The 27349-nt window shown below is 41.5% G+C and overlaps 1 protein-coding gene across 1 annotated transcript; it reads left to right on the forward strand.

Moving 5' to 3' along the window:
• The first annotated feature begins 1618 nt into the window (after window positions 1–1618).
• On the forward strand, window positions 1619–26186 carry ING3 (inhibitor of growth family member 3). The gene is made up of 12 exons (XM_080936312.1): window positions 1619–1759; window positions 1996–2067; window positions 4114–4214; window positions 5700–5765; window positions 17023–17119; window positions 18705–18776; window positions 19458–19577; window positions 19846–20003; window positions 20457–20650; window positions 21997–22198; window positions 23670–23708; window positions 25396–26186. Exons 1-12 carry the CDS (start codon window positions 1732–1734, stop codon window positions 25510–25512), a joined length of 1266 nt encoding a protein of 421 aa, XP_080792438.1. The 5' UTR covers window positions 1619–1731; the 3' UTR covers window positions 25513–26186.
• The last annotated feature ends 1163 nt before the right edge of the window (window positions 26187–27349 follow it).

Here is a 27349-nt window from a genome sequence, read left to right on the forward strand (position 1 = left end):
ACCAATAAGAAAACATGCTTGTCTTGGACTTAGAGGGCAATAAGGAAGAAAAAATCTCCCTTGAGAGCATATAATGAAGTATTTTCATTACAGGTTCCAATTCAATCTGTCTGTACAATATAATAAAGCTCAACTATATAACTTAATCTGGCCCTAAATTTGATGGTGTCTTGCAGCAAAGTTGCAGAATCAAATGCTAATATTCTCTAGCAAAACTCGATTTTAACTCCAGCCATGAAAAATCTCCACATTTATAACCCTGGAAACGTGAATTCAGAGTTAAAAACCCCCAACTCAGATGAAATTAGACACTGTGAGCAAACGTGGCTGCTTTTGAAGAAAGAGCACACAGACAGTTTTTAGTACAGGATTTAAACTAAACAGATGTAGACTAAATATATTTAACATTCAAGTAATAGAAAATGCTTTAAAAGAGAACAAAAGAGAATAAAAGTATGTCATTTAAAATAACATTATAAAATATTCTGAGTAGTGAATAAAATATGTCATACTGATTTTCTTCTTTTGTATGAGATAGAGTCTCCCATAATCTAGGTTGGCTTTTAATTGCCTATGTTGCCAAAGCTCACAGTCCTGACCTGTCTCCCACTTAGGGGGTTACAGTGTGTGTCTGTATAGTCCACCAGTCTACGAAGGGATCATTTTCCTCAGAAAACGCATTTATTTAGTGTATATTTTTATGAAAGATATTTTAAGATAGAAACAGGGTGGTGACACACCAATTATACCAATGAACATTTGCTAGGGTTATTAAAAGAGCCTGCCCAGAACTATAAACCTTGACCCAGCTACTTACTCATCATAAATTCAAATCATTGTTAGTATATGCCAGCAATGCATTAAATCACCATAATTTATGGTTGGTCGTTATTTATTTATTTATTTATTCATTGCAGATGCATTTGAACAGTTGTTTTTACAATGAACACAAGAGACACCGCAAAACATAACTGGCTCCTGCATACTATTTTGGGTATCTTTTAATTTGAAGAATGCACATTCACTCCAGTCTCACTATAAATTATCTTAAGGTTGAAGGGACACCTATCACTTGTCCCGTTTATTTATCAGGAGTGAATAATGAAGATAAATTCCGGCAGCGAATTCTGTTCTAAACAATCTGAATTTTCCGAACTCGGACGATTATTCTAGCGTTTGGAATCTTTGTTATTTGCCTAGCACAGCCAGAAATCCATGATTCAAACGGCGGGCTTGGAACCACATTACAGAACAGGTGAAAAGTTGTTCCTAGTTGTGTCAGGCAGGCGCATACAACTCCCGTCATGCCCTATGCAAGAAATCAACAAATAAACAGAGGCACCGCATTTCTGATTCTGGCGTGCCCGTTTCGCGCAGGCGTGTGGTTTCTGTAGTCGCCACTCCAAGAGACTCCCGTACTGGTGGCCACGAGTGGAGAAAAATAAGACTACATTTCCCAGAACACCGCGGAGATCCGCACCGGCCGGTTGACGTCATCGTTCCAGACAGCCAATGGCAAAGGCGGGCGGCAGTGAGGCAAGCGCCGTCAGGCGCCAAAGTGGAGCCTTTTTTTTTTTTTTTTTGCTTTTTTTTTTTTTTTTTTTCCCTTTGCCGGAGTCGAGCGGGTGCTGCTAGCGGAGGCGCCATATTGGAAGGGACAAAACTCCGGCGACAGCGAGTGACACAAATAAACCCCTGGACCCGTTCGTCCCCGCAGCAGTCAGGGCCGCGATGTTGTACCTAGAGGACTATTTGGAAAGTGAGTGCGCTGCGCCGGCGACGCGGCGGGCGGGATCGGCGGCGGGCGGGAGCGCGAGTGGCCGGGCGGGCGGGATGGCGGGAGGGAGGGGGAGCGGGGGATGTTTCTTTCTCACGGTAACTGGCAGCCTCGTTGTGAGTCGCCCCCCCTCACGCACGCACGCACGCACACACGCATGACGCCAGTGCGTACCTTCGCCGTTGGCCCCGCCCTCTGACGGACTGTGCCTTTGACAGTGATTGAGCAGCTTCCGATGGACCTGCGGGACCGCTTCACGGAGATGCGCGAGATGGATCTGCAGGTGCAGAGTAAGTGGCGCGTCTCCACGGCCCCGCGCAGCCCCGGCCTCCCTCGGGCATCGCCTGGCGGGTCCTCCGCGCTACTTTTTTCAGGCTGTTACAAGGAGGCGGCAGGCACAGCATACCGTTAACACGCGGGGCACAGCAACACAGTGTTTGTGTACTGCACTGGAGATGACGACACTGCACCGCAGTGGAAACTCGCGTGATTTTCAGAAGGTTTGCACCTGAGCCTGTATGTGGAACTTGGACTTCTGCATTCAGACTTAAAAGTTCATTACATTGCTAATTTCTCAAGAGCAAAGACATAGAAAGGCAGGTCTGTGCAGCTGGTTTAGGGACCCTAGTGAACTTGGAAGGCCGAACTTTGACAAGTTGCATATTAATAGAAGACCCTTTGAGCTTGATCACTTTCTTAGAAACGAGAGAGAGAAATCAAATTTTACGGAAGTCATCCGATTGATCTTTAGAAGAATGTAGACATTTGGTAGGCTTTCCTACTCATTTCTTGTTTTCTAAACACTGTCACGTAGTTCAGGCTGGTCTCACACTTGTTATGTATCCTAGGCTGGCTCTAATGTCCTGATCTTCCTGCTTCTGCCTGCCTAGTGCTGGGATTTACAGGAATGACTAGCTTTGACTTTTCTGTCAGTGCTTGGCAGGTTTTTGTGTGACTCATTTCCAAAATGAACCTTGTTCTTTTGAAAAGCCGAACTGGAAGAGGTTCAAAGGTAACTTGAGTTTGCTAAGGGCTTCTTCTTTTCATTCTCTGGCCTCTGTCGCCATTCCCGCCCCCACCCCCATTTCTGTACCTTCTGTCCCAACTATACTTTTCTCATCTCACTGTCTGGGTCATCTGTTGGGGTGCATTGCCCTGTAGCCTGTCGTAAGCCTGTGACCAGTGCAGGTATGCTTTATCTCTGTGACTTGAAGGTAGTTGTAGTAGTAAGCGGCTGCTGAGGCACATTCCAGAGGGACTGAGCACAGCTAAGTGGCAGACACATTTGGGTTCACTCTCGGATAGCGCCAGTTTCTTATCTTTACTGGCCGAATTGCTGTCCTGGGGGCGGGCTGGCTGGCCTTGTTTTCCCCCTTTTGTAAACAGACAGTGTTCTAAGGATTGAGATTAATACAGATAATTAGGATTTACAATACCCATTACAAATAGGTGTAGAATAAAGAATAATTTTAAACATTTTCAACCATTCAATTCTTTAAAATTCTGGGATAGTTTGGACTTAGTCTACATATAGGACAGTGTTTTCAAGTTTACTTCTTTTATAACCCTGGAGTTTTCTGAAATAGTATACAGTAACAAAAGTATCACCAGGTCTAGTGTCAGCAAGCAGCTAAAAGTAAAATGTGTTTTAAGAATCAAGATGAGCTAGACTGTCTCAGCATCTTTAAAAACAAACAAACAAACAAAAAGCCATCCTACACTGAAGTTGCTTAAATGATGAACATAGTGGGCAAGTTTCTCTCCATTTCCATCACAACAAAATCTCTTTTATTTATATTTTGGCAGTCATCCACTGCGGTCATTATTTTTGACCTGGGCTTTCTCGAACCTTTACATAGAATAAATAGCATGCATGTTGAGTGAGTTAATGGTGTCTCAATTGAGCAAACATCCCATACGTCACGCCTTCCTACGAGAGGACGTGATGAGGTGCTTGGTGCTACGTAGGAAATGCTGACAGTATCGGTTTGAGAACTTCTCAGCAGTACTGTCAGTAAGCAAGTCGGATTGCCATAACCAGCTGACTTAATGCCATTGGCTTTGATTTCAATGCTGTGCTAGTCGAGAGTTGTAGCCTCCATCCTTGTCTTTGCGATTGACTCCACCTTGGTTATTGGAAAATATTTGGAAATAGCAAAGTCAGTACAGAATATTTCAGCCTTTTAAATATAAGGTAATTAAGGAATTGCTGCTTATAGAACAAAATGTGTATAAGCCACTAGCAAACTTAAGACAGTACACGTTGTCGGGTGTCTTTTCTTTCCTCACATCAAAGCAATTCGGTCGGCTAAGTGTGAAATGTTTCATTGTGTCAGATGCAATGGATCAACTGGAACAGAGAGTCAGTGAGTTCTTTATGAATGCGAAGAAGAATAAACCTGAGTGGCGAGAAGAGCAGATGGCATCCATCAAAAAAGTAAGTGACACGCCCTGGGCACTTGTCAGTCACCCTCTGGGAGAGATGCTGAAACCGGGAGATACCTAGATTAGGAGGTACTTGGGGGTGCCTGTTATATTCTAGAGCAGTAGCTTACAATTCAAGGGGTGAATGACCCTCTCACAGGGTCCCCTGAAATCAGAAAACACATACAATTCATAACAGTAGCAAAGTTCCAGTCACTAAGTAGCAGTGACAGTAATTTTACATCTGGGCTCACCACAGCATGAGGACCTGTGTGAAACTGTTAAGGGGTCAAGGTGGGGAAGCACTGGATTAGAGCTTCCTGCAGTTCTTGTTGAGGTTTAGCTACTGCTGTGGGACTTGAGGCTGCCCTGCACATTAGGTTCCAGATCACATAAACTCACTGAGTGCTGTGCATGGAGGATCTGGTGCCTTTAAAGGTGCGCTGGGAACACAACGCTAGAGATTGGTTTTGGTCCTCACTGCCATGTAGCTGTGTGAGTTGGGTCAAGTCTTCTAATATGAGGAACAGTAAATTCTCACACCCAACCTTTATAAAAAAAATTCAGGGATATACAGAAACATAATTTTGGAACTAAAGATTTCAGTTGTACTATTTATTCTTCTGTTTGTTAGGAGAGAGGAAGATCTGCATTCCTAAGAGAAGTGGTCCCGGTTTATAAAAATCCCAGGTTTGAAGGAGGTTAGAGCTTGCATATGTAAATCTAGAGTTCACTGGCCATTCCTTTCAACTAAAAGGTTTTTTTATGTAGCATAATTTGAACTACCTCCAAAGTCTATTTGTCTGTAGAAGCACATAGGATACTTTTTTCCTTTTTGAAAAGTGATTTTTAAAAAAAAATAATATCAAGAAATATAAAGTACAATTTAGGTGGTGTTAACTTATCTCTAATTTAAAACTAGAGCTGTTGACCAATTGGCAGCAGAAACCTACAGATCAGAATTCCTTCCCTATAACTGTGTATTCACTGTAAAACTCGGGGCTGGAGAGGACTGGCTACTCTTAGAAGACCAGGTTCTATTCCCAGCACCCACATGATGGCTCACAACCATCCATAGCTTCAATTCAAGGGGCCTGATGCCCTCTTCTAACTTCTGTGGGCACACGGCACACAAACATACATTCAGGCAACACACTTACACACATTAGATAGTTTTTCAAGTTGTAAAACTGGAGTGTTCTGTCTTATATGTTAGCTAAATCTTAGCATTCTTTTGTTGTTCTATGACTTCCCAGTAAAGAGGAATTGACTTGCTAGAATTTTCTTTTACATATGTGTTTTCTGAGATTTTTGAGCATCTTTCACTTTTGATGTTGCACTTCATTTCTAATGGTTTCACAACCACCCCTGCCGGGAGGCGTGCTATTGCTAATATGAGATGAGCAAGTGGTACCCAGGTATAGTAATGAGAAAGCAGGAATATATACATATGTATGCTAAAGTTGCCAATGCTTAAAATGAAAATACTTTTCTTTAGGACTACTATAAAGCTTTGGAAGATGCAGATGAGAAAGTACAGTTGGCAAACCAAATTTATGATTTGGTAAGTAAAAGAATGTGCATATTGTACTGTGTGTGCCAGAATACTGGACTCTTATCAGTTCTGTTAGCTTAAGTATAAACTAGAGCATTGCTCTCTTGATCATATTTAATTTGAGAGTTCAGCATCTGTGTCTTGCTTTCTTTGGGAAAGATTCATAAAAGTCGACAGTGTTTAGTTAATAAGTCAAGAGCCACACATTTCAGTGAAGACTACTGTAAGTTTATGGGCAATATTTTTATTTTAGAAAAAAAATGGCTTTATTTAATTAATCCTGATCTACAATTTTGCAATTGTTTCTATGACGACATGTAATTAAGAGTGCTGTGTTAGTGAGAATCCTTGGTAGTCTAATGAGAAAGAGGGTTTCTTGTCTCAGTGTTTACCTAGAGGATATTAATACATAGTGGATGTCACCTGGGTCAGGTACATAACTGGGAACATCAGGTAATACGTACCTAAAGGAATAAAAACAAAAAGCAGACTCTGTGTTAAGTGTGGGCTTTTTGTTTTGGTATTTTTGTCTTACTGTTTTTTTTATTTGTTTTAACCTCTTTTTTTTTTTTTGTTTTTTGTTTTTCTTGTTTGAGAGAACATGAAGTAGGGTAGGTAGGGAGGTGGGGACAATCTGGAAGGTGATGGAAAAGGAGAGAAAGAATATGATGAAATATGTAATAAAAATTATAAAAAGAAAAGAACATGAAAAAAAACTTGTTTCATTCTTGCAACGGTAATTCTAAAGTTTGAAATCAAGAAGACAGACACACTTCCATGTGCTTCTCAGATTGATGCCGTGATGACGTCATTACCATAGGATATGAAGCATCTTTTTTAATACAAAGCTTCTGATTGTGTATTTTGGGAAAAATAATTTTCTGTTTGTATCAGAGTCAGTCGACTTTGGTTAACTTAAAGTTTTACATTTTGTATCTTTCTTAGCTTTGCAGTGTCTTCTAGATACAGTTTTCTGTTGAAAGATACATGCAGATATAATGTTAGTGAACATGACACATTGTAGAAATGTTCTAGTCTCATCTCTTTTACTGGTGTACAATACTTTAACCTAAAGCAACTTAGAGGAAGAGATTTGTTTCAGCCTGTAGGTTACAGGTCCTTGTGAGAAGAGTCGGGACAGGAACTGGAAGTGTAAGCCATGAAGGAACTCTACTAGCTGGCTTATACGGCCCAGAGTCACCTGCCCGAGAAATGGTGCCACCCACTGTGGACAGGACCCTCTCACATCACTTAACAATCAGTACACACACCCCTCCAGACGTGGCCTACACCTATTTGATCAGGCAGTTTTTCTATCAGATGACTCTAGGCTGTCAAGTTGACAGTTAAAGCTAGCTAGGACAAAAGACACCCATCTTATGTATGATGCACGCAAATGCTTGCATTAAACTAAAAAAAAAAAAAGTATATAAGAAAGTATGCTGTTTTTATATAGTGAAAGTGTTAATTAATGTTTTAATCTTGCTAAGTGGACAACATTTTGAAAGGGGCAGTTGCAAGTAAACTGATATTAAGAAATGAAAACAAAGGTAAAGCTTTCTTGAAAACCCAGTACTTACCGATCTGAGGCTTCTGAGAATGCTTAGGCCTGAGTTACTGGAGGTACGTTACCTACTAAGTCAGTACTTAGTAACTCTGTACTGATGGTGCGTCTCCCAGAGGAGGGGAATTCCTTTTCATTTTACTTGTTTTTATTCTTTGACAGTTACATCACTGTGTAGAATGAATTTTAGTCCTACCTCCTGCTGAGACCTGATCTCAGGAAGCCATCCCCCTTTCCTGAGTTAGAGCTCTTGCACCAACTTGGTGGGAGGGTACTTCCTGGAGCCTGGCACTCTAGCACTGAAGAGAGTGAGGCCCCACCCCCCAGGCCCCGTAATTGACAGTGGAACATCAGAAAGGGGGCAAACTCATAGGTCCCTCTGTTAGCCATGATGACACATTGACAGGCTCAATCTTGTGCAAGTAACCACAGCTACAGTGACTTCGCCAGTATGATGACATGAATTCCAGAAGATGTGTTCCTTGTTCCACATCTCCCTATCTGGCTGAACCAGGATGCAGATGTCCACTTGGGGCTGAATCCACCCCATCCCGTGCTCTTGGCACCTTGACTAGTTATGCTTCTCTGCATTAACTGCTACATACTGCAGTAAGAAGGCTTTTCTGACTCAGGCTGAGGGGCAGCACTAACTTGTACATACAAACTTGACTATGTTTTCCTCTAGGGTCTTTGGCCGCCCCAGCCATGAGCATTTGTCCAGGTTTATAGTATTAGGCATGAGATCAGTCCTGTAGAACAGGCTTCACATCCAATCAGAAAGCTGTCTGTTACTCCCATAACATCAGGGCATTTTTGGACCAGAGGGCTCACCTTTCCGGGCAGGTTGTCACTATACCGCATGGCTGGCAGTTGGCTAACACTGCTGATGACCTTTCTCCAAGACCAGTTTGCAAAGTCTCTGCGGGCGCTGGGAAAGGAGCATATAGGAGGCTCCCAGCTCCATTCTAGCTGGATGTCTCTGTCTAGGGAGTCTAGGGATGATGGGGATGCTGTTGAGTAGGTACTAAGTTATAGTACTAGTATCACCAGTGCATGCGCAAGGGCTTTTCATAGGTTTTACTCTAATGCAAAAGAGATCAAGTGTTGAAGAGATGGATTCTGATTTGAATATTACACATTATATATGTTTTCATGTATCACATAGTAGCTCAGAAGCACAGGTCTTATGTATTTGTGTGTATGTGTGTACATTATCTATACATAGATAGAGGAGAGAGAAGGAGGGAGTGAGGGAGGGTTGGGTGATGATTTGAGGTGCCTGTGGAGTTTAAAAGAGGGGTTTGGAACCTCTGGAGTTGAAGACAGGCTAATATGAGCTGGGAAGCAAACATGGCCCCTGGACTTCCTTCCACTTTACTGTTCTCTTTTAATTTTTTTGTAAATCTGAGACTCCAGTTGAGTTCTTGACATTTAGTCTACATGTTTCATTATCTTCCTTCTCACTACCACCTTACGGTGTCCTCAGTTGCTCTGAAGGTCACCAGCAGGCACTTGTGGCTTGCACAATTGGAGATACTGGGCAGCCTCGAGGCTGGTGCCTCTGCAGACTTGTTGGCCTTACTTTTTATTTGTGTCGTCTCATTAGACACCACATTAGTCCTTGCGTTTGGATGGAATCTGTTTCTTTTCTGTTCTTCCCCATGGTTGCTTCCAAAACAACGCCTCGCATTTCCTACAAGCAGCTCTTCTCCAGTCACGTGGTCTGCCTTTCATTGACAAGAATGTAGTTGAAGGTTTTTTGGTGACCATTTCTGCAGTTGCCACTCTGCCATCATGGCTACCTGTCAGTCACACAACTGTCATCTTTTTCTGTAGCTTTACTTACTTACCTCCTCCTCTTCCTCCTCCACCCTGCATTCTCCCTGAGTCCTTTATCTCTGTCTCAGGTGGGATCTCTCCGTATATTCCAGGTTAGCCTTTAACTTAGGAATGGTCACTGTTACTCCCACTCCCATCCCTTCCCGTACGTGGCTAGATCACATGTGCATTCTATTTTTTAATCTGCAGACGATGCCTTCTTTTCTTACATTTTCTTGTCTTCCATATACCACAGCATTTAAACGTTCACTGCTCCCTTGTCTTTAAAGACACCTAGACAAGCAGCCAAACAAATACTGTTCTAAAACAGCCTTTTTTGAGTTTCTCATTTGGGCTTTTTGCTGTTCTTTTGTCTTTGGTTGATTCCTGGATCCATTGGAGTTTGTGTTCTCTTCTCCAGTCCCCGAACTCCAGTTGATAACTGTATTCGATCGCTGGGTACTCACGGCCCTAGTGATGCTTACCATTCCCCTTTGATTGGCGTTCTTGCTCATGAATTGTTACTTTAAGGCTGTGCAGAAATGTTCCCACCTTTGTGGCCTTTCTTGGTCTGTAATTCCATAATGATGGTATTCTTTGGGTTGTGTGCTTGACCCACATTCCTTCTTTTTCTTCAAGAATTGCTCATAGATAATGTTTTACCCTCTCTTAATTCTCTGTCGAGAGGGCAAAGAAATTGTTACCATATCATACAATAAATTGTTGGGTCTGCTGCTCCACACCCACCTTCCACACACGTGGAGAAGCACCTCTGTTTCCTTCTCATAGGGTCTCTTAGTTTCATACACTAGACAGCAGTTGCTTAAGCACGAGCATTTCTGAGTTTTTGAACATATTATTTGAGTCTGTCCTGTCCTTCACTTGTCCCATCTCTCTCAGACCAGCAGTCTGTGCTTTCGCAGAGTAGGACCCCGAAGGCCTCCTCACACCCGTCTCCAGCTCAGCCTGATCGCTGTCCTCACCAAGTCATCCCACTTGTTTAACCTGCTGTAGTTCTGGTACTTCTTAAAACAGGATGTCAAGTAGAAAGCATACTGTGTATATGTACTAAAATATAATGCACATTTGACTAATGTATGTGCTATTATAACCATATCCCAGAAAAATTAAAGACCATTGCTGGTCTCTAGAAACTCCCTTTGCATTTCTAGTGCCTGAGCCCTCTAAGATAGTCATCCTGTACTGAAGAGACTAGAGTAGCTTTCTAAATGGTGCTTCAGCTTTGATTGGTCATGTTTATTCTTTTTTTTTTTTAAATATAAGCATTTTTGAGAATTTCAAACACGAATATGGTGTTTTTATCGTTTCCTTTTTCCCCTCCCCCGATGTTTCCCCAGTGCCTTTCAAATCTGTGATCACTTTGTAATTATTATCATTATATATGTTCACATGTGTGGTCTATCTTCCTCTCCTGTGTGTGTGTGTGTGTGTGTGTGTGTGTGTGTGTTTGTGTTGGTGTTTGTGTATGAGAGACAGACAGAGACAGAGATCTGGTACCAAGTATTTATCATTGTTCATATCTACATTTTCTCTAACCACTGGGATTGAATAGCAGGAAGCTCATCCTAGAAGAAAACTGATTCTTCTCTCACCAGCTGTTGATGTCCCACAGCTCTTCACCTAGAGGATGTGAACCGTCTCTACATATGTTGGCATAACAGTTGGTGTTTATTGTGCGGATTTACTTAAGCAGTCATGTTGTTAAAATCTCATGGGTGCAGCTCCCCTCTTATGTGTAGAATACATCTAGTATCAGGTGTCCTAGTTCTCTGGCACTTACAGTCTTTCCACCCACCTGCCTTTCTGTGATTGTTTCTGAGTACCCAGGTCCTACTGAGCTGTACAGCTTACCAACCATAACAGTGACTAGCGTAGCAAGGTATCCCAATGCTGTAATAGTGACTTATCTTGGGAGTAACTAAAAGCTGTCTTACTGGATTCATGGCTTGCTGTGTAGAGGGAAACCCATGCCTGATATAATACGCCTGTTCACATACTAACCCATGCCTGACATAGTAGGCCTGTTCACATACTAGCCCATGCCTGACATAGTAGGCCTGTTCACATACTAGCCCATGCCTGACATAGTAGGTCTGTTCACATACTAACCCATGCCTGACATAGTAGGCCTGTTCACATACTATTGGCTAGAGAGGTTATAGACTGTAGAGAAGAACCTACTGCTGCCATTTTCCTAAACGAACAGAATTTGTAATTATAGTTTAAATACGTATCTATAAACCCACAGATAAATGTGGCTCTTACTCCTCATCAAAGCAGCTCTGCAGAGCAGATGGAGACTGGTGCAGATACCGCTGGTCAGATGAAGAGGAGTGACTGTGCTCCAGGTGATGAGTCTGTCTGCTTGTTCTAGCACACACAGTCACCCTGCTGTGGCCTTGATTGAAACCCATCGGTATTTGTTCCAGAGTTAGTTTACTGTTCAGCAGGCTCCTTCGTGATCCTGTCTTTGTGCAGATCTTTCTGCTTTTCTTTTTAATGTATTCTCATGTTCTTTTTTTTTTTTTTAGTTTCTTCAGTTTAGATAATTTAGTTTTTCTAATGTATATGATAATTGTGAAAGTTCTAAAAGAAGAGTTGCAGATTTGTTCTGAAAAGGGGCATTTTAAAATACTAAATCTTTGACTTAGCAGGAGGCTCAGCTGTAGGCACGTGCTGCCAAGCCCGCCGACCTGGATTTGATCTCTTGAACCCGCATGATGGAGTTGGTCTCTGACCTCTGCAGGCTTGTAGAATAGTTGAGTAGACTTTACTAATCAGAAAGTTCAAAGTGTGAAATGTTGCCCACAAATGAAGCTTTGTGGGCATCGATGTGATGCTGCTAGTGAAAACTTTTATATCTGGTTCTGTTTCATATTTGGCATGAGTGTGTGAGATAGAAGTTTGCGCTGGCTTTGATTCTGTCCTCCAGACACCTCAGTTTTATGTGCAGCTCCCCAGACCTGAAAACATCTGAAACCTGACTCACCTGCCGTTGTGTGCATACATTTTCTCAGGAGGCACCAGATCTGTAGTCAGATTTCATGTCTCAGTGTCTGTGTAAAATAGGACTTCGTTATGCCTTTTCATACACTAACATTTTGTTTGCTCTCGACATCAGTAGTAAATGGATGCACTCCTTTGACCAGCCTACACTGGTGATATGATTTATTATAAGAAACAATCTAGAAACAAAACAAGAAGTTACCTTGTTAGATCATTTCCTAAAACTCAATATATAAATAGTCATTAAACATTTATTTGTGTTCTTTAACCAAATACTACTATCTAAGAAGTACATTGCAATACCCAATAAAGTTGATTTATATGCACTCTGCCAAAATTGCAGCTTTTAGTGAATGCCTGAGTGCTTTTCAAAGTCTGGCATTGCTGAACACTCTTGGATTTCTTCTCTTTATATATCCAGGCCTGTACCTGAGGTGAACCTCAGACCTGCATTCTGCCTGTCTGTGGACTTAAGAGCTCTTCACCTGATACTCTAATTAAGGAAATAATACCATGTGAGCCTGAGCGTTGATTTGTCTTCAGTCCCTGCTGTCTTTTAGGAAGATGGTTAGTTGTAGTTTATGTTCCAGGCCCTCAAGTACTTGGTTAAGCCAAAGACGGAATAGTTCACGTTTTGTTCTGGTCATATAATTTAGAGATGTAAAGAATCATTTTATGATTTGTCAGGGGATGCTTTGATATCATTACCCCCCCCCCCCATACCACTACCAGTTCAGCTTTGTTACAGAGAACCCTTTGATGGGCAAACCTATCTGCGATTGCTGTCAATTTTTTCTTAGGAGCTAATAAACTGCACATTCTTTAAGGTCAAGCTAGATGTCTAAATTGGAAAATTTGAGTGTCTGGGAAGAAATGGACCATGTGGAAACTTTTAAAAAGTTATATGTTAATTTAATGTAGGTCCTTCGCTGACACATTGTAAAATCTGAATGTTGAAAAACTGGGAGATTCAAAAGAGAAAAATGAAGTATTACAACTCTAAAATATTAGGAGATGGGTTTTGTTGTTGTTGTTTTATAAAAAGAGACCAAGTGTGACTAAATTCTTTATATGCCAAGTAATGTCTATATAGCCATTGTGGTTGGGGTTACAGAATGATCTGGAGCTGTGGACAGAGAGCTTTTGTAGATAGCATTTGTCATTGTGTTAGGTAGGGAGCTAGCTAATTGGTAAGACTCTGTGCTTAACTTTGGATTTGGAATCTGTGACAAACACACTTACAAGTAGACTGATAGCCTCTTTGTTACTGTAAACCAACCTTACAAGTTCAAGTATCTGTAGAGGGGTGGCAAAATCTAAGACCTTGCTCTACATGACACCTGTGTGCTCACAGCCATCAGCAAGTGCAGGCCCGCCCATTCATGGGGGTGCAGGAAGGTAAATAATTTCAGTTAAGTTGGAGTCAGCTCTTTTTCTAGTTTTCACTACTGTTTGCATAGCTCTATCTTGGGGGTTTAGCTAAAGTTTAATCATCTGGTCAACTTATTCTCTGACTTCTAATTTTATTGTAGTAAATATAACAATCATGAGTTTAAGAAAAATAATTCACATTTTCTAAGAGTTACTTAAAAAGTAATTAGTTCACAGTTGCTTTTGAATCGAGAAACCATTTCCAGAGCTGTCACCCTCAGGGTGGTTGCGACTGCTCTGCCTGCTGAGGTAGGAAATTAGTTCTGAGGATTTTTAATTCTCTAAATTCTGTTGCTTCTTCTGAGTCACCTAGTGAACTTCATCAATAATATATTTAATAGAAGAATTTTAAGTAGAGAGATAGGATGAGTTAAGTGTATGGTGGGAAAACACCTTCACATCACTTTAGATCATTCTGCCGCTGAGATTCCGGCATCTCCCTCTAGTCTCTGTGTTGCAGACTAGGCTGTCTTTTACTCTAAGGGCACCATGTGACTGTCTACATTTTTATGATTTCTCTTTTCTGTCCAGTTAGACGCAGTGTGCTTTTCACTTAGTCATTGTACCTTCCTGCCTACCGTCTACCGCAGCCCCATCACAGGGCTGCACCTTCTATTCTGGCACCGCTGAACCACTCCCTTGGGACTGATGCTTGTTTACTGCATTTACATAGGATCTTCTGGCGTCTGGTCTTTATTATTTAAAATTTTAGGGATGTTGATTTGCTGGCTAAGTTCTAATTTCTGTGAAGACTGGGATTTTCTTCACAGTTTTCACATGCCCTCCATTGAACCTAATGCCAAGTACATACTAGAAATTTAGTGTTCATTGCAAGTTTAATTTAGACAAATTGGCAGAAGGTTTTTATTGTGGTGTTTTAGAATGAATAATTTCATTATTCTGAGTTCCTTAAGATTAAATTTTGACAATGAAAGAGACACTGTACTGTTCAATAATAGAAATTTGTGTTCATTCTTTTGTTGAAAGCAAGGTGCTATTAGAGGATGCTCAGAAGTTATCTGTGTCTTATGAATATGAGTAACTATACCAAACATATGACACCGATAGGCTTTAAATACTGTAACTATGACTTCTGCCAAATTGTGAAGAGCAATTTGTATGTAAATACTAAGTAATAACTAGTCTTTAAATGTCTGAAAAATTGTAAAGAAATAAGTTGAAAGTTGTTGCTAACATACAAATTATAAGCAACAGGACATTATTACTAGTTTTTCTATTTGAATTATGCGTCTCTATGCTTAAAAAGAAAAAGTACAATTTGTTCCTATAACAAAGTTTCTAAAGGTATTAGATATAAGTGAGAATACATTACCTACTATGTATAGATAATTAAATCCTATATCTATAATACAAAAGCTGTATAATTTTGCACATGTTACTTAACTCATCTGACCCAGTAGTTTTGGGCTTTTTGTTTGTTAGTTTTGCTTTGCTCTTTGTTTACTCATGGAAACAGGATTGCCTTAAACTAGGGTGAGGACATAAAAACTAGCTGTTTTTATGTCGCCTTGGCACAAGCTTGAACCATCTTGGAAAAGGAACCTCAGTTGAGAAAATATCCCCACCAGACAGGCCTGAACAAGGGTCTCTCTTGTGAAAAGACACCAGGACCAAGGCAACTGTTATAATAAAATACACTTTCTGAGTGTTAGTCTATATGTCAGCACACAGGAAGGCCACTAGAGCAGTAGCTGAGAGCTGCACTCTGATTGGTAGGTAGGTGGGCGGGGAGGGGGGGCAGTGCAGGGGAGGAGGCATGGAGCGGGAGAGGGGCTGACTGACTCTTGGCCTGGCATGAGATTTTGAAACCTGAAAGCTCACCCCCATTGATACTTGCTCCAAGAAGGGTCCTCAAATGCTTCAACAAGGCCACACCTCCTAATCCTTTCAAACAGTTCCACTCCCTGGTGAGTAAGATGGGCCAAATGAGGTACCATTTTTATTCAAACTACTACAGCAAGGCTGGCAATTTTCTTAATTGATGCATGCAGGAGGGCCCAGGACCCCCTCCTGAGTGCTGTATAAAAGCAGGCTGAGCTCCTGCCTCTTGAGTTTTGCCCTGAAAATAAAGTTGCTCTTGGTCATAGCATTTCATCACAGCAACAGAAAAGTAAGACAAAATCTGAAGCACAGGGCGTAGTGTTACCTGGCCTTAGTAGCATCTCACTTGCATCTTGTCTTTGGTTGGTTTTGTCCTCCTCTTCTTCATGTTATAGACAAAGTATTTAATTAAACAACTTACTAAAAATTTGTTCTTCCTCTTATATATTGTAGTATGTTGTAGTTTGGGGTTTGTTGTTGAAAGCGGCAAGGGGCTCTGGCTGACCTGGAACTCAGTATGTAGACTGTGCTGGCCAGGAATTGACTGTGTGGATCATGCTGGCCTGGAACTCAGAAAGATCTTCATGCACCTGTTTCCCAAATAAAGGCATACGCCACCGTGCCCAGCAACTCATCTTCTTTTTAAGATTTACTTCTGTATATGGGTCTATGCATGTGAGAACAGTGCCTGTGGAGGCTGGAATGAAAACCCTGCAACTGGAGCCAGAGTTGTGAGCCATTCGTGTGGGTGACGGGCACCTACTCTCTGGTGTTCTGTAAGAACATAAGTGTCTCTAACCTTACAGATGAACCATTTCTCCATCTTCTGCTGCCCTGAGTCTTAACTTAATCCAGTTAGGCTAGATTTTGAAAAAAAAGGAATGTTAGTATTCTAATAAAGATATCTTAAAGAATTTGATGATATTTATTTGCCTTTAAAATAGTAAGTTTGGAAAGATACAGATGTTTGACATTCATCTTATAAATATACTACAACACTACCAGTTGAAAGTGTTATAATTTTCCTGTTTTTGAAAAGATTTATAAGTAAGCGATAAAATAAAAATTTGCCATACCTAAGTTCAGCTTTTTCAAAATGTAGATTTTAGTTAAAATTCCCTTTTGTTTAAGCCTTTACGTTAGTATGCGCAGTGATACTGTCCACTCTCCTGCCCTGTGGCGCTGTTTGCATTTGTCTTTGTTGGTTGAGTGTCTTCCTGTTACACAGTGGGAGAGCTCCTGTAGGCACTGAGGTTGCTCCGGGTTAGAGTGTAGGCAGAAGGTGACTTAGAGGTACGTTTTGAAAAGTGGCCAGTTCTCCAGGCCACAGAACCTCGTACTTACTTTGATTTTTCACAGCCCCTCTTCTGAAAATTGGTCACATTTTGTAACAGATTTGAGACTCTTAATTTCTAAAAAATAAAGTTGGGGGGGAGTATTGACCTAGTACCCTAAAATGTAGGTTGATTAACTTGCCTAAAAATAGGAAGCAGACTTACTAAATATTGAAGTTTCTTCATTAAACTGTATGTTAGCTGGGCCCCAGATGTTGGTATTATCTTTTATTTTTATTTTTTGAAACAGGTAGATCGTCACTTGAGAAAGCTGGACCAGGAACTGGCTAAGTTTAAAATGGAGCTGGAAGCTGATAATGCTGGAATTACAGAAATATTGGAGAGGCGTAAGTAAAGTGTACGGTTCTCCATTCACTGTGGAGAGTTGTTTCTCACAGAAGCCTGACAGACCGTATGCCTGTGGTGGACGGCGGCCTTTGGGTCCCGCAGCTTCTCGTTAGCATGGAAGTCTTTCCAGTTTGTGCTGTGTTTACTTCAGGATGGGTTCTTGCTTTATAAAGCTTGCTGCCCCAGCCTCCAGAGGACTGTGATTCTCAGGATGTGCGTCCACATTGCACGCTCCGTGCGTGTTAATCTCCACATGTGCTCATGTGTCAGGATTTAGGAGAAAGGCAGAAAAGTGCACGTTTCCAACGTGAGAGACAAGTCAGATCTGGTCTGCATGCTTCAGCTCGGAGGAAGGTTGGGTTTGTCCGATAGGAACCTCCCCTGTGTGAACTGAGATTTCCATTGCTTCCATAACACTTCTTTTGTTAGGAAGTCTTCTCAAAATCTCCCCTCATGAGAAGAAGCCATCCTGATACTTTTCGTTGTTGCAAGATTCAATTTGATGTGCTTAAACTTAGGACGAAATATTTCCTGAGCTTTGCTCTGGAGACGTCTTCAAAATGTGAGCAGGATTGAGATCTGTTTCTAACCACTTGAACATTTTTTCTGGCACAGATAGGTGAGATAAAAGCTTGTTGGTAGGGTCAGAGGGGTAGCCGTGAGTGTTAATAGAACCAAGTTAGTCCTGAGGGTGAGTTCTGTGAGGGCTCAAGTACAGTGTTCCAACAGATCTCATTCCTGCCAGATAGTGGATTTCATTACTACAGGGACCCAAGCTGTGTTTACAGACGTGTGAGGTCAGCTGGACCAGCCAGGCATGTGTCTGTTAGTGAGAATTGCAGCTTTAAGTTTAAAAGTAGATCATCACTTCACATAATTTCCTCTTTATTGATGATACTTTTATGCTGGAGGATACGTCTCTGAGGATACTATATATTAGGGAACAAAGGGAAATATCCTGACTGCCTTTGAAGGGTTTTTCCCTTTGGAAATGCAGTTGGTAGCTGTGAATAAGCCAGGCCCCCCTCCTCACTGCTGCAGGAAGGTCAGTAACGCTCCACTCCAAGGACCCAACACACGAGGTGGAACTGGATCGCATGAGTACTGTTCCGTCCTGCCCTAACATTTTATCTCAGCTCTTTTTAGTTGTTAGTGTTACAGTTAATTTGTGGTTGAATTTCTTTGTGTGCAGTAATGTCATCGTCACCTAGACCTTTAGGATTACCTTTTAAAAGGCCATCAGTTCTGTTTCTACATTGAATTATTGATCTCACCATTAATAGAGTTGTAATGTTCCCTGTCCTGTTTATGTGGCACCCAACATCAAAGACTCTCTAAGTAGATATGAGCAGGTTCTGAGCTGCTGTGTACGTAAGGTGAATACTGGGAAGTGAGACTTACTGCTTAGAGGATGCTCAGGATGAACTGAAGATAGTAACTCTCCACATGTCTGTCTAAAATGATAATGCATATGCACCAGAATCTGACAGTCATCGTGAGGGGACATGTTGTTGGTGGTTGGTTGGTGTGAAGAGTTCTGTGGTGATATTTAATTCTGACTTGTCTCTGTGCCCCTGTCTCTAGGGTCTTTGGAATTGGATGCTCCTTCGCAGCCGGTGAACAATCACCACGCTCATTCACACACTCCTGTGGAAAGTAAGTCTGCTTTGGGAGCTATTAAACCCGTAAATGTCACCTACGTGCTCTCCTTTCTTAGCGCCACATGACCAAATGAGAGATTTGTTCCCTTTCTAAAAACTGGCTTTTTATCACAGTTTACTTGTACACTTTTCCATTTAAGCAACATATATTTAATTTTGGAACAGGGAGTCTGTTCTATGAACGCAGTGGCAGAATATGTAAAACAGATCTAGAGAGGATTATGACTGACCGAACTGCACATTTCTTTCATGTGGGCCTGTTTCTCCCCGCCTTGCCTCTCTCGCTGCTCAGTCTGATATTTGTTATGTGATGAAATCTCGTTATTAGTGAGTTAGTGAATGAGGGGATTGTTGGTGTTTTTGACAATTCAGTAGGAAGGAGCGGTAAATTGAAAGCCATTCTAAATGATAGGCCATATATTAAAATGGATGTTTTTCTGGGGATATGTGAAACCCTAGTGTATCATGGATTGTCTTTAGTTTTTTACTCCTAGTTTCTAAAGTGCTTAAAATGTCTGTTCTCTCGATGAGACACATGGCAGAGACTCACCCCTCCGTGTGAACGTGATGATTTAGTTCACAAGGAGCCTAGATTGTAACTGTGCCACTTTACAAAGGGGAGTTCCTCTCTGCAGTCCCCTGAAGTCTGAAATGTGAATTCTTTCTTTTTATTCAGAAAGAAAATATAACCCAACTTCTCACCATCCAGCAACAGACCATATCCCTGAAAAGAAATTCAAGTCTGAAGCTCTCCTGTCCACCCTTACGTCTGATGCGTCTAAGGAGAACACTCTGGGTAAGCTTGTTTTCTTCAGAGTGGTCATTTTCCTGTTTTGTTTGTATTAGAGTGAGGGATAGAGAACTCAAGATGACAGTTCACACACGTGTTACCTCTTCCAAGTCTACACGTGGAGAGAAGGAAAGGGAACCTGTCTTGTATTTATCAGTTGAATCAATCCCTAAAGTATATGAAGAATTTAAATTTCATGATCATATATGTTGAAATAATGTATTTTAATCTCAGTAACGTTATGTTCTTTACAACCATTTTTATTTCTTTACAGGTTGTCGAAATAATAACTCCACAGCTTCCTGCAACAATGCGTACAATGTGAACTCGTCCCAACCCCTGGCATCCTATAATATTGGTTCATTATCTTCAGGGGCTGGCGCAGGGGCCATCACCATGGCAGCAGCTCAGGCAGTGCAAGCAACAGCACAGGTGAATAGCCGGAGGGTTAGAGGCAAATGGAACACTCTGGTCCCGTCGTTGGCAAACCTCGGTAGGAACTAGGTGTTTGCAGAGGTTGCGGACATCACGGGGTTTGAGTTTGAAGTTGCACTTCGAGGCTAGGGGACGTTTTATAAACAATGCAGAGAAGTCTTGGGTACAGAGTGGTGCATCATGCAAGCACATGTTACCTTCTTGTCATCCTGGGGACAATTACTGTTCTTTCTGTACCTTTGGCTTTCTTCCGTGTTGGCTACAGCTAGCTCGTTTCTGTAGTTTGCACACAGTTCGAGTTAAGACATTCCATTTTCCATGTTTATTCTCAATTTAGCATAAAAATGACTTTGAGTCCTTCCATGAAATGGTAAATAACCATAAGTAGCACTTAAAAGAGAAAAATCCATATTTACATTCATTGATATTTTCCATACATGTCTACTTAAGATGAAAGAAGGGCGGAGAACAGCGAGTTTGAAAGCCAGCTATGAAGCATTCAAGAACAATGACTTCCAGCTGGGGAAAGAGTTTTCCATGCCCAGAGAAGCAGCTGGCTACTCGTCGTCGTCGGCACTCATGACAACCTTAACACAGAACGCCAGTTCCTCAGCCACCGACTCTCGCAGTGGCAGAAAGAGCAAGTACGTTTGTCATGCTAGTGAGACTCTGCTCAGCACTGCCGGTGTGCAGCCTGTCCGGCAGGTCCGCAGGACTGGCCGAGGCAGGGTGCCGTGGCCCAGGCCGAGCACGGGATAGGTTGCACTGCCTCACCTTGAAGGCAGGAGGGACATTTGTAATAGTTCTGCGTTTGTATGTAAGGGACTTCTTACTTTCTTTAGTTCTTTCAGATACATCATTTTGTTACACTATTTTCACATTTAGTTTAGGTGTTTAGTGGTAAGTTGGTACAAACTGCAAATTATGTCCCAGGAGGTTTTTTACACAAGACTTTTGTTGTTTTGACTAATAGTGAAGTATAAATTTTTGCCTATGTTCCTGAAACTGATTATATGACAATAAAGTTACATATGAGATACACACACACACACACATGATAGACCTGGTATGTGAGAGACGTAGGGTGATTACGTGAAATATGGAAGTGAGAATGTAATCATGGACCATTGTTCACCTAAGGTAATGGCTACACTGGGTATTTAGACATACTGAAGTCCAGCCGGGATGAGTGTTCTTCTGGAAGCCTAGCACTTGGAAGGCAGGAGGGTAACCTCAAACTCAAGGCCTGCCCAGTCCACGTAGGGAGCTCAGGCCGTCGGGACTGCAGTCGGGACTCTGTTGTCTAAGGGAAACGGTGCAAATGAGAGGCTAAAGGAATTCGTTATCTATTAATGCGTTTTCACTTCATTTTTACTGTATTACTTCTCCACATTTCCTGAAAGAGTGACCAATGTATAGTGTCCTCAGAACTATTGTACATCTTAAAATTGATATCAATTGCCTGCATTTAGTTGAGCTCCCTATAATAAGTTTCTGCATTTTAGTACTCTAGATTAGAGTTGGTGGCAATCAATTTGTCAATTTTGATACTCTGAGATCCATGCTCTATGCCTGATAGGCAAAGGCCACATGCCAGATGACGATAAGATTTTTTTACCAAATACTTTTATATATTTGTACTTGGGTTTCGATGAGATCTCCTCAATTTACTGGAAAAGCATTAACAATGTGAGATAGTGTACCTATTATTTTTGAACACTACCAAAAATTTTAAGTCAACAGACAGTGATCTTAATTTAGAGGTTATTTTTAAAAGTTGGAAACATTTTAAGAATTTCTTATGTATATTTTACGTGGAAGATTTTAAGACTATTTCCTTCTTAAAGGGAGTTGTTTTCCAGAAAACAAAGACTGTAAATGTAACGTCAGAGCTCAGTGTGCCCTGTTCTTCCGTGACAGTGCCTAGGAGTCACTCTCAGGGAACCTACCCAGTGAGCAAATGCACCTGATCGTCCTCTAACTTTTTCAGAAACAACACCAAGTCTTCAAGCCAGCAGTCCTCCTCGTCCTCGTCCTCGTCCTCGTCCTCCTCCTTATCTCTGTGCTCATCATCTTCAACTGTAGTACCAGAAGTTTCCCAGCAAACCACGGTAGTGCCCGAGTCTGACTCCAACAGTCAAGTGGACTGGACTTACGACCCGAATGAGCCCCGTTACTGCATCTGTAATCAGGTGAGGCTGCGTGTCACACTCCAGTACACAAGAAAGAAGATGGCTTTCAAATCAGCGTCAGTCTAGCTAAAATCAAGAATTTTTGTCCTATAAAATTAGTATATATGCTATAAATACCAAGAATATAAAGAAATGAGAATTACATTTAGTGTTGACTTTCCTATACAACCTATGGTGATGTCACACCCACATGTACCTTGCATGCATGACGTAATATCCCACTGGGCATGTGGTTTACAGCAGAAATTCATCTCCTCATGGTTTTGGAGATTGGGCAATCCGTGATTAAGGTACTGGTTAATTAGGTACCTGGTAAGGCTACTCTTTGAATTTGAAGACAGTGCTTTTTTACTGAGTCTTTCTGAATCAGAGGAGATCATATTGTGCAGATATGCAGGCATGTGCCAGCTTCCTCAGTTTCCGTCTCAGAAAGCCACAGAGCCATCAGATTCAGGCTTTGCTTACCTGTAACTGCTCCTCACAGGCCCAGTCTTCAGTCAGAGGGGCTATGGCTTCAAAGTAGGAATTTTAGAGTGGTGTAGACATTCATTCCATAATATACATTTACATAACATGGATGTGGTATGTTCTTGATGGCTGAGTTTGGTAGTAATAGTAACATTTTTTTTTAACTGTCCTTTGTGCACTAGAAAACATTTTCTTTAAAATATTTTTAGAGTTCGCTCTCATACTTTGTACCGTAATTTATTTAGTCCATACCTAGCTGTAGATTATAATTCTCTTTTCTTTTAGATTATAAGCATTATAATAGCCATTAATTTTAATGTAATTTCTTTCGTACTAACTTTTTATTAATCCATTTAAATACAATGATATTATAAATGCTTGCTGGTTTACAAAAATAATTTTAAAACCATATTCCCTAAGATTGACGTGCGTAGTATTTCCTGAGGGTCAGCCCGGCACTGAGTATTGTTTTCCCTAAACCTGATGTGCCAGTTTGAAAGTTTCGTATCACATTATCATTTCAGTCGGTTTTAGTACTGGGACCATTTAAAAACCATTTCATATTCTTGTAGATGTACTTCTACCACAGTTAGCTATGTTTTGTATTGTTTTTAGAAACCCAATCTCAAAAAAACCATGTGGAGATTTCATTGATGTAAACACCTGATGTCTCCCTCTGGCCTCGGTGGGCAGATTGAGGGCAGTAGTCTGTTGGTGCAGAAGTGATCCAAGAGGGAGTAGCAGCAGTCCGACATGCCAGCACCGCACGGTGGGCTCGCTCAGGCAGGGCGGCTCCGAGTGAGTTCTTCCAGACTTCCAAGGAGTGGGAGGTTTCTGGGCACATGCTTTTGCCCTGGCCCGTGGTCCTTTAGGAATGACAGCAACAAAGCCCACCATATTCAACTTCCTCTTAACTGTATGGTTATTGAGTTTCTCTCGCTTCTCTGGTTTATATTAAGTGCTTGTTACATAGTTACAATGTTTATCGTTTTCATTCAACCAGGTGTCCTATGGAGAGATGGTGGGATGTGATAACCAGGACGTGAGTACTGCACTTTCTTCTTGGGTGTGATGGGTCGGTGACTGAGTCTCACTAACTCTAGTTCCCAGTTTGGAAATGAGGGTTTCCTTTGTGCTAATTACATTATCCTGAAGGAAGCATCTGGATGGCCATAAAAGGATCGAGTTCCTCAGTGATTTTCCTGCCTCAGCTTTTCAGGGCGCTATTACTAGGTGTGAGATTCAGATTGAATTCACAAGGATTTCTGATGGCAGGTGTAAGTGCCTTCCTTTCTTTCTGCTAAAGATACTGCATTTCCTAGAGTCCAGGCTGCTTATCACATTGAAGTAGTGAAACTTCTAAATTCTTTAGGCAAATGCTGCTCAGGGATAATTAAGACCTAATGCGGGTTCCCCTCTTGTTATTACAGCATTCAGCATTCTCTTCACCGGGGACTTGGGCTGTCCGAGCATCTCTGATGGGAAATGAGAGGAGATTTGAGAAGGAATTCCTGCTTTCGTTCCTAGGGAGGGGATTAGTTACTTGACAAGAACACTGTGGCACAGAGCAACTGAAGGCAGGAAGAGTTTCTCTGGACTCAAGTTGCAGAGGGAATGGAGTGTGAGCTTGACCTGCTAGTCAGGGAGCCTGATCTTGTTTCAGCACCCAGTGCAGGCAAAGGCGCAACAGTAAGGAAAAGTGGTAGCCGGTGTCAACCCCAAACCCCACCCCCAGGGAAGCACTTCTAGCAAGACTGCCTGTCCTAAAGGTTCTAGAAACTTCCTAGACAGTGCTACTAGCTGGCAACCAACTGAGCTGCTCAGGGAAATTTCATGTTCAAACCACACAAGAGATTTGATGTTGGTTAAAGATGCATGTTTGGTCAAATACTGAGCAGACTTTGTCTAGGGATTTGGCTCATTCCTTAACTGCCCTACAGCAGGTCCTCTTTGTACCTTCAAAGGAGCATGAAATCTGTGACCATGGTGACATCAGTAGTGTCAGAATTCTAATACTACCAAGAGTCACAAGGATTGGCATGTTGCAGTGACAGTTGTGTCTGTTCCTTCTCTGATGGGGTGGTGCAGTGTGCTCTTTAGGAGGGCACAGGCCCTCCCCAACTGTCTTATGCCATCGGGTGTGTGTGTGTGTGTGTGTGTGTGTGTGTGTGTGTGTGTAGGGGTGTTTTAAAGCAATGTCCTCTGGGGTCGCTGTAGTTCCTCCTATGCTGTTGTGGGTACCGGGACTGAATGTTTCAGAGAGAAGGGCTTTTCCTCCATATCTCTGAATGGAGCACCAGAAAGGAAACCCAGCCACTTGATGTCTTTAGTTACAGCTACTCATTCCACTTCCAGAGAGCAATTATGGCTGGATATGTTTAAATCTTTTACATGTTTTCCGTCTTCATGTAAGATTCATCTTTTATCTTTGGAAGATGGTACTGCCTGACTATCCAAGTTGAAGCAGTGAATGAATGTTCATTCTTTAGTGCTCAGATACTAGGGTCCAGGAGCCTCCCTCTTATCAAAGAAGCATCCTTTTTTGTGAGTCTATTTTTTTATCCTTGAGGTAAATCAGTCAGACTCTGAAATGTTTAAGTCACTGCCAGGGTCCAAGAGGTCCGACTGCACAAATCTAGGTTTGGTAACGTGAAATACTGTGTCCTGAGCATTTTTTACTAGCCGTTCTTTAGAAATGCCAACTACCTCTTTCAACTTTTCCTTCCCAGTGTCCAATAGAGTGGTTCCACTATGGGTGTGTCGGCCTGACTGAAGCCCCGAAGGGGAAGTGGTTCTGTCCGCAGTGCACCGCCGCCATGAAGAGAAGAGGCAGTCGGCACAAATAGAGGGGCGGCTGCGGACAGGAGAGCCTCAGCTCGGCACTCACATGGGACTCCAGAGGGAAGGACTCGGGGACAAGAGCAACTCATTTCCAGGCAACCACTTAAAGGATTACATAGACAGTCCTATAAGATCTTGAACTTGAATTTTATGAGTTGTATTTTAATAATGTAAGTAAATTATTTATGCACTCCCGGTGTGCTATGAATATTATTCCAGTCAGCCTTGGATTATTTCTGTGGCCAACATATGCAGACATTTGTACTCCTCAACCATTTTCTCGAAGTAATGGGCATTCTATAATTTAAACTTCAAAGAATTCCAACGATGAAGATTTTAAGGAAGTATTTTATATTCAACAGGTGTATTCTGCTGCATGCCCTGTGCTCCAGAACTCTTCTGTTACACTGTACATAAATGGTTGCAAAACAAAAACAAAAAACAAACAAAAAAAAAGTCAGTCCTTCTAAAAAGGATTTAAGATAATGGTTTTTAAGATGCCTTTATAATACGCTTTGTTTCTTTGTGAAACTCATTCAGCAGGCTGAAGGAACTGGCTTATGTGATGAAGTGGGCTGCTGTCCTCTAGAATACCTGGGTCCATAAACAGAAGCTCCTGTAGGTGAGGCCTGATCCGTGCCATTAGTCTATATGTTTCTGCATCCAGATAGAACGCAGCTCAAGCTCAAGAGGGTGGGGGTGGGGCTCTGGGGGAAAGGGCGTTAAAGTGATACATTTTTATACCAAATGTGTTTATTTTTTTGTGCGAGTAATCCTTAAATTGGAATTGTATTAGGTGTTAAAATAAAGTTTTTTAAAAAATAACTTGTATTTATACTTTACACACTTAATTATGAAAATTTCTTAATTGCAATTTATTTCTAATTTTCATAATCCCAAAAAAAGATTAGAGGTTAGCATGCAGAATGCTATGTAATCTATGATTTCTATAATAATGGTTGGAAATTGTGTTATGAGGCTAAGGAAAGAACCTTTTAAATGTAAATTTGAAGTGTCAAATGTATTTTTCTAGACTATTTCTCTGGCTTTGCTTTGAATCTAAGGGATATAAAAAGAGTCTAATTACAGCAGATACAATGAAATCAGTGGCTGTAGAGGTGTGGATGGAAACAGTGTGGCCAGTGTGACTTAAGAGACCTTCAAATACAGGTCTGTCTTTAGTTCTGTGACATCATGATGTGGCAGTTAATTAACTCTTGAATCACTCTGGGCTTTGTGAAACCAAAGTCATGCAGGTCGTGGGATGTCTTCAAAGCACTCCTAAGGACTCACTCGTTCTATAGGTGCTGTTTAGGTGACGGACTTTACATATGGAGGCTTCACTTAATATATGTTCAGTAGACAGGTAAAAGAATCGATGAAACTTCAAAAATCAGACTTCCTCTATATCGAACTATATGAAACCCATCAGACTTGTGTCTTAATAAAGCCCATTTCTGAGTCTTTTAGAACTTACTCAAAAGGCAGTGTTAATTATGTAATTCGACCTAAAGGGTAGAGATTTGACCGGTTTTAGAAGCCTTGTTGGACTGTAAGATCCTGGAATGCTGACATGCCATGGCTTACTTTATAACTGTTGTCAGCCGCAAAGGCAGGTTCATACAGTCCTTGGGATTTAATATCATCAGAGTGTGATGATTTCCCAATATTATATAAGCCTTTAAGCAATGTATACTGTCATATTCTGTTAGCTCTCTGGAGATGCTTGCTTGAGAGGCATTTACATGCTGTGATCACACAGTATGACTCTTCTAAACTCATCCACCCTGAGAACCTGGAGGAAATCACCTTATTTAATAGAAAGTTCCTTGTCAAATCAGG

Source organism: Micromys minutus (genome assembly GCF_963924665.1).
Source record: "Micromys minutus genome assembly, chromosome: 23".
Taxonomy (NCBI): Eukaryota; Metazoa; Chordata; class Mammalia; order Rodentia; family Muridae; genus Micromys; species Micromys minutus.

Excerpts from the sequence above, each read along its gene's own strand:
- ING3 (XM_080936312.1), top strand. The coding sequence starts at position 1,732 with ATGTTGTACCTAGAGGACTATTTGGAAA. Across the intron at positions 20,651-21,996 it reads CGCAGTGGCAGAAAGAGCAA|AAACAACACCAAGTCTTCAA; the intron begins GTACGTTTGTCA and ends TAACTTTTTCAG. Across the intron at positions 22,199-23,669 it reads GTTACTGCATCTGTAATCAG|GTGTCCTATGGAGAGATGGT; the intron begins GTGAGGCTGCGT and ends TCATTCAACCAG.